At 43.0% G+C, this 18,315-nt stretch overlaps 1 protein-coding gene across 1 annotated transcript in view; it reads right to left on the reverse strand.

Moving 5' to 3' along the window:
• Positions 1 to 18,180, reverse strand: part of GPR83 (G protein-coupled receptor 83) — a 32,452-nt gene extending 14,272 nt beyond the window's left edge. Inside the window, exon 1 of the mRNA XM_005215729.5 lies at positions 978 to 18,180. Within this exon, the coding sequence (XP_005215786.1) occupies positions 978 to 1,340 (363 nt within the window). The 5' untranslated portion in view covers positions 1,341 to 18,180. The remainder of the gene's footprint in view (positions 1 to 977) is intronic.
• Between the last annotated feature and the right edge of the window lie 135 nt (positions 18,181 to 18,315).

An 18,315-nucleotide genomic window follows, 5' to 3' on the forward strand; every position in this document is an offset into this window, starting at 1 on the left:
CATGATGATTGCTTGGTCACAGTTCTTCCAGTTTCGATCATCCATGGGCACCACAGTCCCAAGACACGGAAGAGAAGTGACACCACTAGCACTCAGCAGTCGGGGCTCAGTGGAAGTTGGGGAAGAGAGGCGGGGCGGGAGGGGCTCTCACTCTACCCATGTGCAAGTGCCCCCAGGCCGCCCCTGCCCTGGGTCCCAAGCCCACCTCACCCGCATGTCCTCAACCACACAGACTTCATACACCACCTCACTGGCAAACCACAGAAGGGAAATGCAATTTAACTAAGTGGTCTAGGAAAATGCACCCAAGGTTCCATTAACAACTAGCAACTGTTTCATATTTCAGATGGCTTCAAGCAGCATCCCATGGTGGGGGGACATTTAATGGGCTATATTTAATGGGAGTGGGGTGACCTAACAATCTTATGCTGGCGGCATTTCAAAGGGCTTTGATTTACTGCTCCATCATCATGCAGACTCTCGGTCAGTGACATTACACAGGAAATGGTCATTGACTCACAGCTGGCTGCAGACACTCGAATCATTGACCCCAGCGCCAAGAGCTGCAGAAGCTCTGGCTTAGGTGATGAGAGAGAGAGCACAGAAAGACAAGGCTAGAGAGACAGACAAGAAGTGTTAAGGATAAGCATGAGGAGAGAGATAGAGACAGACAAACAGAGGCAGAGAGAGTCACAGACAGGAAAAAAATAGATGAAGACACAGAGAACCGGAGACAGGAAAGAGACGATGCTGGAGAGACAGGCAGGCAGAAAGGCAAACACGGAATGACAGCGTCAGAAACAGACACACTAAGAGACAAACAGCAGGGCAGAGCGATGAAAGATGAGTCGATGAGAGAGAGACTAAGAAACATGAAGCAGGAAGACAGGCAGAGAAGGGAACAGACGGGAAAAGGGAGAAATCGGGCGGCGAGAGGGAGGGGACCCAGGGAGACAGAGCCCAGCCCTCGGCCTCACCAAAGTGAAGGGGGTGTTGAGGAGCGTGATCATGATGTCGGCGACGGCCAAGTTGACGATGAAGAGGCTGGTGGCCGAGTGCATCCGCTGGTTTTTGAAGATGACATGACAGACCAGAACATTGCCAAAGAGCGAGAAGATGATGATGAAAGAGTAAGCCACGATAAGCAGGGCTTTCACCGTGGGGTTCTGGGACTCGGCCCCATAGCGCCTCCGGCCCACGAAGTTCTGCCAGTCTGAGAAGGTGTAGTTGTTCCAGAAGAAGTGCGAGGCATTGGGGCCCGCTAGGGCCGCCCCAGGGCTCCGCTCGTCCGCGGCCCGCACCGCGGGCAGCAGGCAGAGCAGCACCCAGCCAGGGGTCATCTTTGCCGGAGCCCCGCGCCCGGGGCCGGCCGGGCCGGACGCCCCGCGGGCCGCGCACGTGCGCTTGGGCACAGGGAGAGGAGCGCGTGGGCCGTGCGTCCCGGGACCCCGGACCTCGCCGCGCTCGGTGGGCGGCCCCTCCCCGCCTGCCTCCCGCCCGCGATCGCGCGCTCCGGGCCGCCCGCGCCACTTTCGTGTCTCCGCTACGCCCTCCGGCTGCGGGAGAACGAGCGCCTCTGCAGATCGCGCGGCGCGGCGTCTCTCCGGGCGACGGTGACGCGCTCTGGCTCGGCGAGCTCCTCTCCACCCCCTGCCCCAGCCCGCTCTCGCTCTAGAAATAAAACTCCAGTTGGGCTTCAGGGCTGTTTCGCTAAAGACTCGTATCCGCCTGCCTTCTGCTTAAGCCTAGCCGTCTGAAAGGAAGCGGGAGGAATGCGCCCCGGGGCAGTTGGGGTTTCGGAGGGCGCGCGGCAGCGACTGGGTGTGCCTGCTCCAGGCAGCACCTGGTTCCGCGCTGGGGCTGCTCTGATCTTGTCTGAGTGTCAGTCTTGGCAGGTTTCAGGTTGAGGTGTGTCCCTGGGCCCTGGGGATTCTGGCACAATGTGAACAATGAAATCGATGTAGACTTTCTCCTAGCGTCTTCAGTGACCAGACTTAAGATGTCCTGGGAGGCTGGCCAGACTTCGCTTCCTTCCCTTCACTAAGATTTAGACTTCGCTTCCTTCCCTTCACTAAGATTTAATGGGGGGGTGTGGGCTTGTTTTTCCAGGAAACACTTCAAAGCAGTTCTCCTGGTGTGATCCAGGAATCAAAGGAGGTAAATAGCTCTGTGCCCACTTCTTGGGTAACTGAGTTTTCTGCCATGGGCGTTTCTGAAGCTGTATCTATAAGGGATGTTATGCATGTTGTTTTCTGTTCCCACCTACTTCTCCACGAAATCTTGGTATTTTACTCACCTGGTCTTTCACACACACATACACACACAAACACCCACCCAAGTCACTCCTGCCCTGCCATCCATTCCATACAATCCTGTTGAATCAGAGTCAAATCCTAGTGTTGTCATGTCCTACCTAGCTCTGAGAAGGAAATGGCAACCCACTCCAGTGTTCCTGCCTTGAGAATCCCAGGGATGGAGGAGCCTGGTGGGCTTCCATCTATGGGGTCGCACAGAGTCGGACACGACTGAAGCGACTTAGCAGCAGCAGCAGCAACCTAGCTCTGAAATCTTAAGCAAGTTGTTTCACTTTTCTGGCCTTAGTGGAAAGCTTTCCTTTTCCTGTATGTGGAGTTTTCAGTCCCATAGGGCTACCCCACCACATTGCTCTGGGCTCTGCATGTAGTAATTGGTTGACTACTTGTAACTGCCTCCTCGCTTGTTTTATTGGCAAAGCCCAAGCAGACTTTTTTTTGTAATGGTGCCCTGCTGAGAAGTACCCTTAGGTCTCCATCAAATGACTCAAGCCCAGGTCCCTTCTGAGATGTCCCTTTCCTTCAGGAGAAATCCTTTGTCTTACCCAATCCCTGGAGAACAGACCCCTCCCACCCAAGTCCTCTTTTCTCACTGAGGGAAAGCCTAGCCACCTCTCATTTTGGAAATTTTCTAGGAAATTTGGACATGAGCTTCTGTACCCCCTTGAGCTCCAGGGACACAGGTCAATAAGCAAATAGAAAATAGTTTGATTAAGTGTCACCAGAGTAAAGTACAAGGTGCCCTGATCTACGTGAGAGGAAATCAGGGAAGTCTTCTCAGAGAAAGTGACACTTCAACTCAGTCCCAAGGGACCAGCAAGAGTCATTAGGTCACAGAGGAGGCAGAGGGAAGAAGATGGAGAATTCCGTAAGGAGAGAGTCTCTGTGTGGCACATGCGGAGGCACGGAGATGACTGTGAGTCTAACTCATTCAACTGCAGGAGCAGGAAGTGCTTGAGTGTTATGCAAAGAGATGTGGACTGAAGGAAAACGTACAACTTAGAAAATGCCAGTTATGCTTTATTCAGGAACCTTATTGAAGACTATAGCCTGGGATACAGACTCTCAGATGGCTCTGAGAAGCTGCTCCAAAGAGGAAAGAGAGGGCAGGATATATAGGTGGTGGTAGTGGTGAGTGCTCAGTCGTGTCTGGCTCTTGCGACCCCACGGACTGTAGCCCTCCAGACCCCTCTGTCCATGGGATTCTCCAGGCAAGATTACTGGAGTGAGTTGCCATGTCCTCCTCCAGGGGATATTCCCAACCTAGGGATTGAAACTGCATCTCCTGAATCTCCTGCATTGCAGGTGGACTGTTTACCACTGAGCCACCTGGGAAGCCCAGGATACAAAGGAGTTTTTGTTTAAATAAAAACAAATAAGCAAGTTGTCAAATATCAAAAGATGATTGCTAATCAAGAAAACAGACATCTCAAGTTAATGAGTTTCATGCTCTTCTATGTATGGGAAGATGCAAGAGTCTGGACTCATTGAAATCATTCCTTTGACACACATCTTAACTATCTAGGGCCAGTATCCTCTTCTTCATTCTGAATGCTCCTTAGTGGCTATGGCTTGATGGCAGACAAGTCTTTGTTTGCTGAAATGGCAGGCAACATTTTTTTTTTTTTTTTTTCCTGAAGAGTTGAGTGGAGAGAGAGGACTGGAGAGGTAGGCAGGGGGCCAGACAAAAAGGGTCCCATCAGTTTTGAAATCCTCATAAAGATCTGAATGATTTCCAGAGAGCAACAGGAATTCACAGAATGGCTACAAGTAGAGACTGATAAGATCAGATTTGCATTTTAGAAAGAACACTCTGGCGACGGGAAAATAGAGAGGGAAGGCTGTTCAAGTGATTCAGGAGCAGACTGGAGACCTGGATCCTGGTGCCAGCAAGGTGGGGCTCAGGGTTGACAGAGACTGGAGGGGGGAAGCAAGGATGATTGCCACATTCTTGGTCAAATACAAGAAACACAAAAGATCCTCCTTGGACCTTAGCTCCCTCCCAGAGCTTTTAGCCTACCTTTCTCCATTATTTTATCAGAAGTTCAAAGAGGTCCACTCTTATTTCATCACTTTACATTCCCTTGGTAAACAACTATGTCTGGGAGCAGAAGCTGATATGCAGATGTCCTCTGATTCTGCTGATGGACCTGGTGGGTCTCATGGAGTCATGTGGTTGGAATAGGGCAGTATGTGACTGATCCTAGGAGAAGCGACAGGGGTGCCAGATTGATGAGATAATAGATACTTAGGAATCTAAATATCAGGAAAAAAACCAAGAGACTGCCTGTGAACATGCAACTCAAGAGCCCAGGTAGATTGGATGCTTGCCAGTATCTCAAGATGACTTGCCAGTATTACAGGGAGGCAAGGCTCAAATGTGATGGTGGCTTAGAAAACGGAACCCTGGTTAATTGAATTAATCTCAGCATTGAGGAAGAGGTATGGGCAGAAGAAGGCTAGTCAGCATCAAGCACAGAGAAAGAAACCCAAGATAGGCATTGCCTTCTGAGCTCTGTTATCTAAGTACTTTGCTTGGTGCTCTGGACCGCACACTAGTCTGGAGCACTCATGCCTTCATGGTGATTTCCTGCTTGCCGTGCCCACCTTGTGGGTGTGACAGCATTTGTGCCGGAGGCCTGAAACTCTTTTTCTGAAAGATGAGGTGACATATTTCAGTCCTTACCTTTCCACAGGAGTAAATCCTGAGACAAAGTTTTTAATGCAAGTTTACTGGGGAAGTGGAAGCAAACAGGAGTAGGGAAAGGTGGAAAAATGAGACAAGGAAAGGAAGGTGGCCGATAAAGAGCGTATTGTTAGACCAGTTACCATTGTGGGCGACTGGGCGTAGTCCTGCTGGGGAAGCTGATACAAAGCACGCACAGCAGCTGTGCAAGCTCTGCGAGAGAGCCGGAGTATCTACACACCACCTCCTTTAACTACGGGTTGAAGGCTGCTCCCAGGGGTGTGATAATTTTCCTCTACTTCCTGCCTGCCAAGTGGGTGGCTGAAGTGAGCCTCAGAAGCCAGAGAAGGCCCTCAGGCTGCAGTTGGAATTTGGACCGGTGTGCTCTGAAGGGGTCAGGAGTATTCACAATACCCAAAATATTAGTCGCTCAGTCATGCCCGATCCTTTGCAGCCCCATGCACTGTAGCCCGCCAGGCTCCTCTGTCCATGGGATTTCCCAGGCAAGAATACTGGAGTGGGTTGCTATTTTCTTCTCCAGAGGATCTTCCTGACCCAGGGATCAAATTTCCTGCATTGCAGGCAGATTCTTTACCATCTGAGCCACTAGGGAAGCCCCCAATATCCAAGTGAAGTAAAAGTCGCTCAGTCATGTCCGACTCTTTGCGACCCCATGGACCATACTGTCCATGGAATTCTCCAGACCAGAATACTAGAGTGGGTAGCTGTTCCCTTCTCCAGGAGATCTTCCCAAGCCAGGGATCGAACCCAGATCTCCTACATTGCAGGCAGATTCTTTACCAGCTGAGCCACCTGCCCTATATCCAAGGGGAGGTATAAATTCTAGAACACTTCCTCTTTTCCAGGCTTCCAGCTCTCCACTTGGCCAGGATTGGGCCTCGCGAGTTCCCAGTCCAGCAGCACTGTCGTTGACTTCCCCTGAACTGATGGAGCAGTCCAGTGCTTAGTGAAAGAACATCTCCCACTCGTTCCATGTTAAGACTAAACTATTAAGCCTTCCTCAGACACTTTGTTGGCTCTGCAGCATTATTATGTCTATAACTAAGGAGACTTCCAAATAGGAAAAGGACTGCCTTTATTTTGGGGGGCTCCAAAATCACTGCAGATGGTGATTGCAACCATGAAATTAAAAGATGCTTACTCCTTGAAAGGAAAGTTATGACTAACCTAGATAGCATATTTAAAAGCAGAGACATTAGTTAGTCAACAAAGGTCAAGGCTATGGTTTTTCCAGTGGTCAAGGCTGTATATTATCACCCTGCTTATTTAATTTATATGCTGAGTACATCATGAGAAATGCTGGGCTGTATGAAGCACAAGCTGGAATCAAGACTGCTAGGAGAAATACCAATAACCTCAGATATGCAGATGACCTTTATGGCAGAAAGTGAAGAAAAACTAAAAAGCCTTGATGAAAGTGAAAGAGGAGAGTGAAAAAGTTGGCTTAAAGCTCAACATTCAGAAAACGAAGATCATGGCATCTGGTCCCATCACTTCATGGCAAATAGATAGGGAAACAGTGACTGACTTTATTTTTGGGGGCTCCAAAATCACTGCAGATGGTGATTGCAGCCATGAAATTAAAAGACTCTTACCTCTTGGAAGGAAAGTTATGACCAACCTAGACAGCATATTTAAAAGCAGAGACATTACTTTGTCAACAAAGGTCTGTCTAGTCAAGGGTATGTTTTTTCCAGTGGTCATGTATGGATGTGAGAGTTGGACTATAAAGAAAGCTGAGCGCTGAAGAATTTGTGCTTTTGAACTATGGTGCTGGAGAAGACTCTTGAGAGTCCCTTGGACTGCAAGGAGATCCAACCAGTCTATCCTAAAGGAGATCAGTCCTGGGTGTTCATTGGAAGGACTGATGCTGAAGCTGAAACTCCAGTACTTTGGCCACCTGATGGAAAGAATTGACTCATTTGAAAAGACCCTGATGCTGGGAAAGATTGAGGGCAGGAGGAGAAGGGGACAACAGAGGATGAGATGGTTGGATGGCATCACCGACTCAATGGACATGAGTTTGATCGAGCTCTGGGAGTTGGTGATGGACAGGGAGGCCTGGCGTGCTGTGGTTCATGGGGTCGCAAAGAGTCAGACACGACTGAGCGACTGAACTGAACTGAGCTAAAGGAGACTTCAGAAGACACGGAGCTTCCAGAATGAAGCAGCTCCTTCTTGTGTGCCTTCTGAATAGAACCAAGGATGCTGTGTACAGTCAGTACATGCTGTTGGGGACAAAAAAGTTTCTTCTACCTATTTAGGTTCTTTGGGCTGGTCTATTAATTAAATTGACATAAAACAGATTAACGGGCTTCCCTGGTGGTTCAGATGGTAAAGAATCTGCCTGCAATGCAGTATACCCGGGTTCGATCCATGGCTTGGGAAGATCCCCTGGAGGAGGAAATGGCAACCCACTCCTGTAATCCAGTTCGGAGAATCCCATGGACAGCACAGCCTGGCAGTCTACAATCCATGGGGTTGCAAAGAATCAGACACGACTGAGCACTCATGAACCAACAAACAAATGAAAACAAATTAACATGAGAAAATCACATTTAATTACATACATATGGGAGCCCAAAGAAAGATAGTGAGAGGCTCCCTGAAAGTCGGGCAGTTGAGGCTGAGAGGCCATATTCTGAAATAAGAAGAAGGCAATAGGTGTCTGGAGTTTAAAAGGGGAGGAAGACAATTCACAGCAAGACAGCAAGAGCCAATGCTGGTCAATCAGTGCTTGCTGTGCCTCACAGAGACAGTGGCACAGAAAGGACTTTGAACAGAGAGGCTCTGCTGGGTTTCCCCCAGCTTTCCAAACAGCCCACTGCTCTTAGTTACCTCCGGCAAAATCTATCTTCCTGGACCAGACTCTCCCTCTGAATTCTTTTAGGCAGTTAAGGGGGAGGTAAAACAACAATAGCAGCAACAACTCTTCCCGAGTCTTTTGTACCTTAATTGACTTCAGTTCAAACTAATCAATAAGTGTAAGTGGCATATTTTAGGGACATTCATTCTGAAATCTTTCAATGTCAAATAGTAATTATATTTTCATCTCTAATAATAGTCATACATGTTGAACAAACCAGAGAGCAGAGTTTAGTGTTTAACTATTTCAAATGGACTTGAAACCAAAAAGAAAAATAACAAATCAGTTCACAAATATTTTTAATAAAAACTAGATAAAGAATAACAATATCACACAGATCCTTAGAAAGTTGTTTCTGACAGCTGCACCACACCAAGATTCCTGGTACCACAAGCAATTGCTCACTTAACACCAATATTGTTTCCTGAAAATCCCTACTTGATTAAAAAAGTCATCACCCCCACATTCCTTCTCTGGTGACAATCACAGTGGCAGAGGGAAAGAAAGAGCACTTAGCATCACTTCCAGTACATGATAGTCACACAGAATCTGTCTGTTTTCATGGCAAAAGTTGAATGTCATGTTACTTAAACTACAAATAAACCAAGTAGGGCTGAAATATAAACCATGGCTGAAGATCATCTCAAAAGCAATAAAAGTGGAAATGTTATGCAAGGAATTGGCTTCCAAGTTCTAATACACTGGAGCCATAGGGTAAAATGGTATATTTAGGATAAGCAAAAGGAAGTACACACAAGCAACCTACAGTTTGTGGCTCCAGGTTTTTCTTTTTCTGTTTTTCTTTTTTGTAAATTGTTTGATTTCACTCTACATGTTTACATAGGAGCTTTTAAAATGGTGGTCTGGCACTACTATTCAACATAGTTTTAGAAGCTGTGGCCACAGCAATCAGAGCAGAAAAAGAAATAAAAGGAATCCAGATTGGAAAAGAAGAAGTAAAACTCTCACTGTTTGCAGATGACATGATCCTCTACATAGAAAAACCTAAAGACTCCACCAGAAAATTCCTAGAGCTAGTCAATGAATATAGTAAAGTTGCAGGATATAGAATTAACACAGAGAAATCCCTTGCATTCCTATACACTAACAAAGAGAAAACAGAAAGAGAAATTAAGGAAACAATTCCATTCACCATTACAATGAAAAGAATAAAATACTTAGGAATATATCTACCTCAAGAAACAAAAGACCTATATATAGAAAACTATAAAACACTGATGAAAGAAATCAAACAGGACACAAATAGATGGAGAAATATACCATGTTCATGGATTGGAAGAATCAATATAGTGAAAATGAGTATACTACAATTATTGCAATTTATAGATTCAATGCAATCCCTATCAAGCTACCAATGGTATTTTTCACAGAGCTAGAACAAATAATTTCACAGTTTGTATGGAAACACAAAAAACCTCAAACAGCCAAAGCAATCTTGAGAAAGAAGAATGGAACTGGAGGAATAAACCTGCCTGATTTCAGGCTATACTACAAAGCTACAGTCATCAAGACAGTATGGTACTGGCACAAAGACAGAAATATAGATCAATGGAACAAAATAGAAAGCCCAGAGATAAATCCATGCACCTATGGACACCTTATCGTTGACAGAGGAGGCAAGACTACACAATGGAGAAGAGACAATCTCTTTAACAAGCAGTGCTGGGAAAACTGGTTAACCACTTGTAATAGAATGAAACTAGAACACTTTCTAACATCATACACAAAAATAAACTCAAAATGGGTTAAAGATCTAAATGTAAGACCAGAAACCATAAAACTCTTAGAGGAAAACATAGGCAAAACACTCTCCAACATAAATCACAGCAGGATCCTCTATGACCCACCTCCCAGAGTAATGGAAATAAAAGCAAAAATAAACAAATGGGACCTAATTAAACTTAAAACCTTTTGCACAATGAAGGAAAATATAAGCAAGGTGAAAAGACAGCCTTCAGAATGGGAGAAAATAATAGCAAATGAATCAGCTGACAAAGAATTAATCTCAAAAATATACAAGCAACTCCTGCAGCTCAATTCCAGAAAAATAAATGACCCAATCAAAAAGTGGGCCAAAGAACTAAACAGACATTTCTCCAAAGAAGACATACAGATGGCTAACAAACACATGAAAAGATGCTCAGCATCACTCATTATCAGGGAAACGCAAATCAAAACCACAGTGAGGTACCGTCTCACAATGGTCAGAATGACTGCTATCCAAAAGTTTACAAACAATAAATGCTGGAGAGGGTGTAGAGAAAAGGGAACCCTCTTACACTGTTGGTGGGAATGCAAACTAGTACAGCCACTATGGAGAACAGTGTGGAGATTCCTTAAAACACTGGAAATAGAACTGCCATATGACCCAGCAATCCCACTGCTGGGCATACACATTGAGGAAACCAGAATTGAAAGAGACACATGTACCCCGATGTTCATCACAGCACTGTTTATAATAGCCAGGACATGGAAGCAACCTAGATAACCGCTGGCAGACGAATGGATAAGAAAGCACAATGGAATATTACTCAGCCATAAAAAGAATACATTTGAATCAGTTCTAATGAGGTGGATGAAACTGGAGCCTATTATACAGAATGACGTAAGCCAGAAAGAAAAACACCAATACAGTATACTAATGCATATATACGGAATTTAGAAAAACGGTAATGATAACCCTATATGCGAGACAGCAAAAGAGACACAGATGTATAGAACAGTCTTTTGGACTCTGTGGGAGAAGGCGAGGGTGGGATGATTTGATAGAATAGCATTGAAACATGTATTTTATCATATGTGAAATAGATCGCCAGTCTAGGTTCGATGCATGAGACAGAGAGCTCAGGGCTGGTGCACTGCGATGACCCAGAGGGATGGGATGGGGAGGGAGGTGGGAAGGGGGTTCAGAATGGGGAACACATGTACACCTGTGGCTGATTCATGTCAATGTATGGCAAAACCACCACAATATTGTAATTAGCCTCCAGTTAAAATAAATTAAAAATAAAAAAAATAAAACATACACAAAAAATAAAAAATAAACTGTACCCCCCCCCCAAATAAATAAATGGTGTTGGTACTGAACCAACTCATATCAGCCTATTTAAACCATGATGTGGATAAATGGTGGCATTTGTTGTAACCACCACAGGGCTGCTAGTTAGTGTTGGTGATCCAGGGTGCCATCCTCTGTTATCTGCTCCTTTTGAATTAAACATCTGAGAGTGATCTCAACCATCTCTACTGGTTGAACCATCACTCACTATTCTTTCCGAATTATACCTCCTCTTACACTTTTGTTGAAAGCTCCAGATCAATGCTATATATTCAACTGTTGGTTGGACATTTCCACCTGGAATATCCACATGCCTTTAGAGTTCAACCAGCTTTAAACTAAACATATCCTACTCTTCCCTCATTTTCTTAAACTTGCCCCTTTTCTTCTTCACGGCTCACTATGGATAGAATTTTGGGGTCTTATCGCAGCCCACCAATTTCATGATGCTATGTATTTGAAGATACTATTTACCTGTCTGGAATCATCCTCTCCCACCCCTGAGCCAGGGAAACATCTCTTCTTTCTCTAAGATCCAGCTCAAGGGCTCTCTCGTCAGATTCACCGACCCCTTCGACTGCCACCATCTCAGAACAAGCAGAGTCTGTGCCCTCAGATCTCATTTAAAACTGCTCCCATACCATGTTGTCTGTTCTCTGACGTCTCCTTTACCTTGTGGTTGTCAATTTGTAATTTATCTGTCTTTCTGATTGTCAGCTCTTCTGTGTATCTCATTGTTATTACCTCCTAGACCCTAGCCCAGGACCCAGATAAGGGAAATGAGCAGAACTGTAGCAGAGATTTTGAACTTGGAATCAGACAACCCAGGATGCAAGCCTTAATTTTTCTGAATACTCCTTTTTCTATCTAGTAGGGTTCAGAGACATAGCTACATTTTAATCATTTAAAATTATACAAACTGTATCTTCTGAACTCAATATAAAGTCTACTTTCTATGAAAATAACTATATTTTCTGGTTCTACTGATGGTTAACCACTTAAATGAGGATTTCTTCAGTAAATCTCTGAGGAGGCAAAGAGAAAAAGATACAGTTCCTCTATTGGTAGAGCCATGGAATGGATGTTACAAGGAGATTTTCTGTAATCCTACAGGTTGAGTCATGTTCTTAGCACCAGCTCTAATTCTATGCTCTTAATTGCTCTTGAGCTATTTTTTCCTCTTTCTCTTTTACTTCTGCTGTGCGCTTTGTTTCAAACCAGATCCTCACAAAGTGAAAGAGGATAATTAAGCCTGATATTTAAGCCTTTTTATTAATTTACATTTTATAGAGGGAGGAATGATGACTAGTTTTTTTTCTTACAGCAATACCAAATAAAAATTTTGTAAAGTTATTTCTAGAAAGCATTACTAGATCTGCAACTTATTTTCACAGGATATAAGTAATAGCTATCATTGATACACTTTGAAAAATGCTTTAATAAGAACTTTTTTTTTTTTTTTGAATTACCAATGAAGCCATTGGTTTTGAGCACCAGAAAAAAATTCTTTTCTCATATTAATTTTACATTGACTTTTATTTTATAAAGTTCATGCCATGATAAAGACAGATTCTAGTAATTACAATTGAAAATTCAGCTTGCAGTCGAGGGAACCAAGGAAGGTTTGTGGTGTTTGAAATATGATGATCATACATCTTTGAAGAAGAAACTATTTGCAATGGAATAAACATGTTAAATCATAATGTAAAGGTCAGATCCTGGGCAATCAGTCAGATTATTTTTAAAAATCACATTAAGGATACCATAAAAGCCTGACATTAAGGGCAGAAGAGTAATATGTAATCTAAATTGTGAGATGAGAAAGACCCTACCATTTATTCTATACCTGAAAGTTTAATTGCTAAGTGAAAGATCTTAGCAGCAAGTGAGTTCGGAAGAGCGTGTGGATCCTCAGCGTGGGTTTGATGGTTCATCCTGAGCTTACTTCTGCCTCAGCTTTTCCTTATTTATTTTTGGCTGTGCTGGGTCTTCGCTGCCGCACACAGGCTTTCTTTAGTTGCAGGGAGCGGGGGCTACCCTTCATGTGGTGCATGGGCTTCTCATTTCAGTGGCTTCTCTCGTTGTGGAGCACAGGCTCCAGACACGTGGACTCAGTAGTTGTGGCTCATGGGCTCAGTCGTTGTAGTGCATGGACTTAGGTGCTTGCTTTTGAGATCTGCCCCGACCAAGGACTGAACCCGTGGCCCCCGCACCGGCCGGTGGGTTCTCAACCCCCAGACAACCTCTAGGAAGCCCTACCTCAGCCTTTCTATCCAGTGTAACAACTATTTACCTCAGCCTCTCCTATTAGACTGAACTTTCTTAGATACGGGCACTTTGCTCTTTTCATCTTTTTTTTTTTCACTTTATTTTTTTTAATTGAAGGATAATTGCTTTACAGAATTTCGTGGTTTTCTGTTATATATCAACAAGAATCAGCCATACACTCATGTCCCCTCCCTCCCGAAACTCCTTCCCACCTCCCTCCCCATCTCACCCTTCTAGGTTGTCACAGAGCCCCTGTTTGAGTTCCCTGAGTCATACAGCAAATTCCCATTGGCTGTATATTTTACATATGATATTGTAAGTTTCCATGTTACTCTCTCCATAAATCACACTCTCACCCTCCTCCCATCCCCCTGTGTCCATAGGTCTGTTCTCTATGTCTGTTTCTCAACTGCTGCCCTGAAAATAAATTCATCAGTACCATATTTCTAGATTTCATATATATGCATCAGTATACAATACTCACATTTCTCTTTCTGACTTACTTCACTCTGTATAATAGGCTCTATAGAGGTTTGTTGACATCATTAGAACTGAATCAAATGGGTTCCTTTTTATGGCTGAGTAATAGTCCATTGTGTTTATGTACTACAGCTTCTTTGTCCATTTATCTGTCGATGGACATCTAGGTTGCTTCCATGTTCTAGCTATTGTAAATAGTGCTGCAATGAACATTGGGGTACATGTGTCTTTTTCAATTTTGGTTTCTTCAGGGTGTATCTCTTCATCTTTTAAACCATGCCTAGCATGGTACCTAGCATAGAGCAGGCTCTTACTAAATACTTAATGAATCTATATATGAAAACATCAATAGAGTGTTTTTAAAGACAAAAAACTCCAAACATTCATACAACTAAAGCAGAGCTGTTCATCATCACTCCTTGAAAATGGAACTGTCTCTCACAAACACAACTGGCTGTGTCCTGCAGAAGTACAGGGTGTAACTTATAAAGCCAGTAGTTTTATTTCCTTTCCAACGGCCTCCTTACATGTAACCAAAACCTGTCACCCAGGTCACATTGGTTCAGTTGGCTGATGAGACCAATAACCCGTCTCTGACAGTGACAATAGTAAGGGACCTGTTAGATGTAAAGATTGCCTGCATTGTTCTATACATCACTCTCTTTTTTTCTGAGTATAAATGGTATTTATAAAATAATATAAAAACATATAAATAAGATAAAAAAATCACCACAATCTTTCTATTAACTTTTTGGTGTTTCCTTTACATTTTTAAAATAATTGAAGTTTAATTTTATCAGTTTTGTGTCTGGACTACATCATTCTGAGAGCATTTTCCATGTTACTATATTTTTCTCAAAAACATCCCTTTTAATAGCTGCATATATTTTGCCTCAAGGAATACCATACTACAGTGTATTTTTCACTGCAATAAATAATGCTTGATGGAATCATCTTTTACATAAATATTTTAAGCCTTTTTATATAGAAATATGATATAATGCACTTACATGTATCCATTAGCCAGGTCCAATCCATTTCCCTTCCTCTGGTCCAAATTGTTTTAAGGCAAATTCTAGACATTCTATTATGATGTAATTTACTTTTATTTATGAAATAAATTATTCCATATATTCTATGTATTTACATATATTATGTTTTTATAATAATACATATTGTTAGAGTATAATATATACTCAATTTTAAAATCAAATATCCAATCAGTTGTTCAAGCATACCAAATTTTATGGCACTTCATTTATTGTACTTTGCATATACTGTGTTTTTTTTTTTTACAAATTGAAGTTCTGTGCCAATGCTGTATCAGGCAAGTCTATCAATGCTGTCCTTCCAACAGCATATGCTTCTTTTGTGTCTCTGTTATATTTTGCTAACTCTCACATTTCAAACTTTTTCATCATTATTATATTTGTTATGGTGATCTGGCATCAGTGATCTTTGATGTTACTATTGTCATTGTTTTGGGGTGCTATAAACCATGCACACAGATGGCAAAACTTATTGATAAACGTGGGTTCTGACTGCTTCACCAACCAGCCCTTCCCCATCACTCTCTCTCTCCTTGGGCCTCCCTATTTCCTGAGATATAGCAATATTGAAATTAGGCCAATTATAAGCCTCTAAGTGTGCAAGTGACAGGAAAAGTCACACATTTCTTCTTTAAAAGCTAGAAATAATTAAGCTTAGTGAGGAAGGCTGAAAGCTAGGCCTCGTGCACCAAAGAGTTAGCCACATTGTGAATGCAAAGGAAAAGTTCTTGAAGGAAATTAAAAGTGCTACTCCAGTGAACACACAAAGATGGTTAACAGAAACAGTCTTATTGCTGATATGGAGAGTTTTTAGTGGTCTGGACAGAAGATCAAACCAGCTGCCACATTCTCTTAAGCCAAAGCCTAATCCAGAGCAAAGTTTAAGTCTCTTCAATGCTCTGAAGGCTGAGAGAGGTAAGAAAGCTGCAGAAGAAAAGTCTCATAGCAGAGGCTGATTCATAAGGTTTAAGGCAAGAAACTATCTCCATAACATAAAAGTACAAGTGCTAATGTAGAAGCTGCAGCAAGTTATCCAGAAGATCTAGCTAAGATAGTTACTGAAGGTGGCACCATTAAATAACAGATTTTCAATGTAGATGAAACAGCCTAATATTGGAAGAAGATGCCATCTAGGAATTTCATAGCTAGAGGGGAGAAGTCAATGCCTGACTTCAAAGCTTCAAAGGACAGGGGATAATGCAGCTGGTAACTTGAAGTTGAAGTGAATGCCCATTTACCATTCCTAGGGCCCTTAATAATTATGCCAAATCTACTTTGCCTGCTCTCTACAAATGGAACAAGTTCAGGATGATAGCACATTTATTTACAACATGCTTTATTGAATGTCTTAAGTCCACTGCTGAGATTCTGCTGCTCAAAAAAAAAAAAAAAAAGATTCCTTTCAGAATATGACAGCTCATTGACAGGCACCTGGTCACCCAAGAGCTCTGATGAGGATATACAGTAAGATTAGTGTTACTTTCATGCCTGCTAACACAAGGTCCATTCTGCAGCCCATGGATCAAGGAGTAGTTTTGACTGAAAGTGAAGCGACTCCTTGTGACCCCGTGGACTGTAGGCCACCAGGCTCCTCTGTCCATGGGATTCTCCAGGCAAGAATACTGGAGTGTGTTGCCATTTCATTTTCCAAAGGACCTTCCTGACCCAGGGATAGAACTCCAGTCTTCCACACTGGTGGTAGATTCTTTACCGTCTGAGTCATCAGGGGTTCCAGTTTTGATTATCAAGTCTTATTACTTAAGAAACATCACTTTATAAGACTATAGCTGTCATAGTGATTCCTCTGATGGATCTGGGCAAAATCTATTGAAAACCTTCTGGAATGAACTCACTATCCTAGACGTCATTAAGAACATTCAGGATTCATGGGAAGAGGCCAAAATATCAACATGAACAGGAGTTTGGAAGTTCACTCCAGCCTTCATGGATGACTTTGAGGGGTCCAAGGCTTCGGTGGCAGCTGTACCCGCAGATGTGACGGAAATAGCAAGATAACTGAAAGTGGAGCCTGGAGATATGTCTGAATTGCTGTGATATCGTGATACAGATTTAATGGATGAAACGTTGCTTCCTATGGGTGAGCAAAAAAAGTGGTTTCTTGAGCTAGAATCTACTTCTGGTGAAGATGTTGTGAAGGTTGTTGAAATGACAACAAAGGATTTAGAATATTAAATCAGCTAAGTTGAGAAAGCAGCATCAGGATTTGAGAGGACTGACTCTAATTTTGAAAGAAGTTCTATGTGGGTTAAATGCTGTCAAACAGCACTGCATGCTACAAAGAAATTGCTCCTGAAAGGAAGAGTCGATCAATGGAGCAAACTTCATTACTCTTATTTTAAGAAATTGCCACAGCAACTACCCCGACTTTGAGGAACTACAACACTGATCAGTCAGCAGCTATCAACATCAAGGCAAGACCCTCCACCAAAAAAAAAAGACTGACAACTTGTTAAAGGCTCAGATGACAGTTAGCATTTTTTAACAATGAAATATTTTTAAATTAAGGAATGTACTTTTTAAAGACATAATTCAGTTGTGCACTTAATAGACTACAGTATAGTGTAAACATAACTTTTACATGCACTGGGAAACCAAAAAATTCATGTGACTCACTTTATTATGGTATTCGTTTTATTGCAGTGGTCTGGAACTGAATCCACAATATTTCTGAGGTATGTCTGTTGATTCCCAGGTGGTGCTAGTGGTAAAGAACCCACTTGCCAATACAGGAGTCAAAAAACAGGGGTTTGACCCCTGGGTTACAAAGATCCCCTGCAAGAGGACATGGTAACCCACTCCAGGATTCTCGCCTGGAGAATCCTCACGGACAGAGGAGCCTGGTAGGCTACAGTCCATGGAGTTGCAAAGAGTCAAACACTACTGAAGTGGCTTAGCACACATGCTCACATGTCTGTACATAAATCTTTGATCACATTTCTGATTCTCTCCTTGGGATAGAATGTTAAAAAATGGAATTCTGGGTAAAGATGAAAGCTCTTGATGGATTATGATATCTCGCCAGATTGCTTTGCTGAAAACATTCATCCATCTTCACTCCCATGAGCAACAGGAGAGCCCCATTTTCCTTCACCCTAACCAACACCCAGTCATTGAACCGATAGTTTGAAATGCATTCTGAAAGAATCCTCTTCACCCAGAAGTTAACGGTGAGGTCTTTGGAGTCAGTCAAGGCTGAGATTCAATCCTTAGCCTGTGTAGCCCCATGATATGTGAGTCAGTCTCTGAACATCTGCTTCCTCATTCAGTAGATAAAAATACATACCACATAGAGTTTTGTGATGATTAGATGTAATAATATTTATAAAGTGCTTAGCATGGTCCTGGCAAATAGCTAAAAAAAAATGCCTATTTTAGACTAAAAATCCCATGAGGTCATGTCTATTGTGGGTGGTTGTTTGTTGTTATTGCTGTTGTTTTGCCTTCACTTAGTGTCCAGTGAGGAGCTAGCACTCAATAACCCACGCCTGAGGGCTCAGATGAGGAAGGGTGAGGAGTACAGCCCTGATGGGTCT

Source organism: Bos taurus, chromosome 15 (genome assembly GCF_002263795.3).
Source record: "Bos taurus isolate L1 Dominette 01449 registration number 42190680 breed Hereford chromosome 15, ARS-UCD2.0, whole genome shotgun sequence".
NCBI classification, from domain to species: Eukaryota; Metazoa; Chordata; class Mammalia; order Artiodactyla; family Bovidae; genus Bos; species Bos taurus.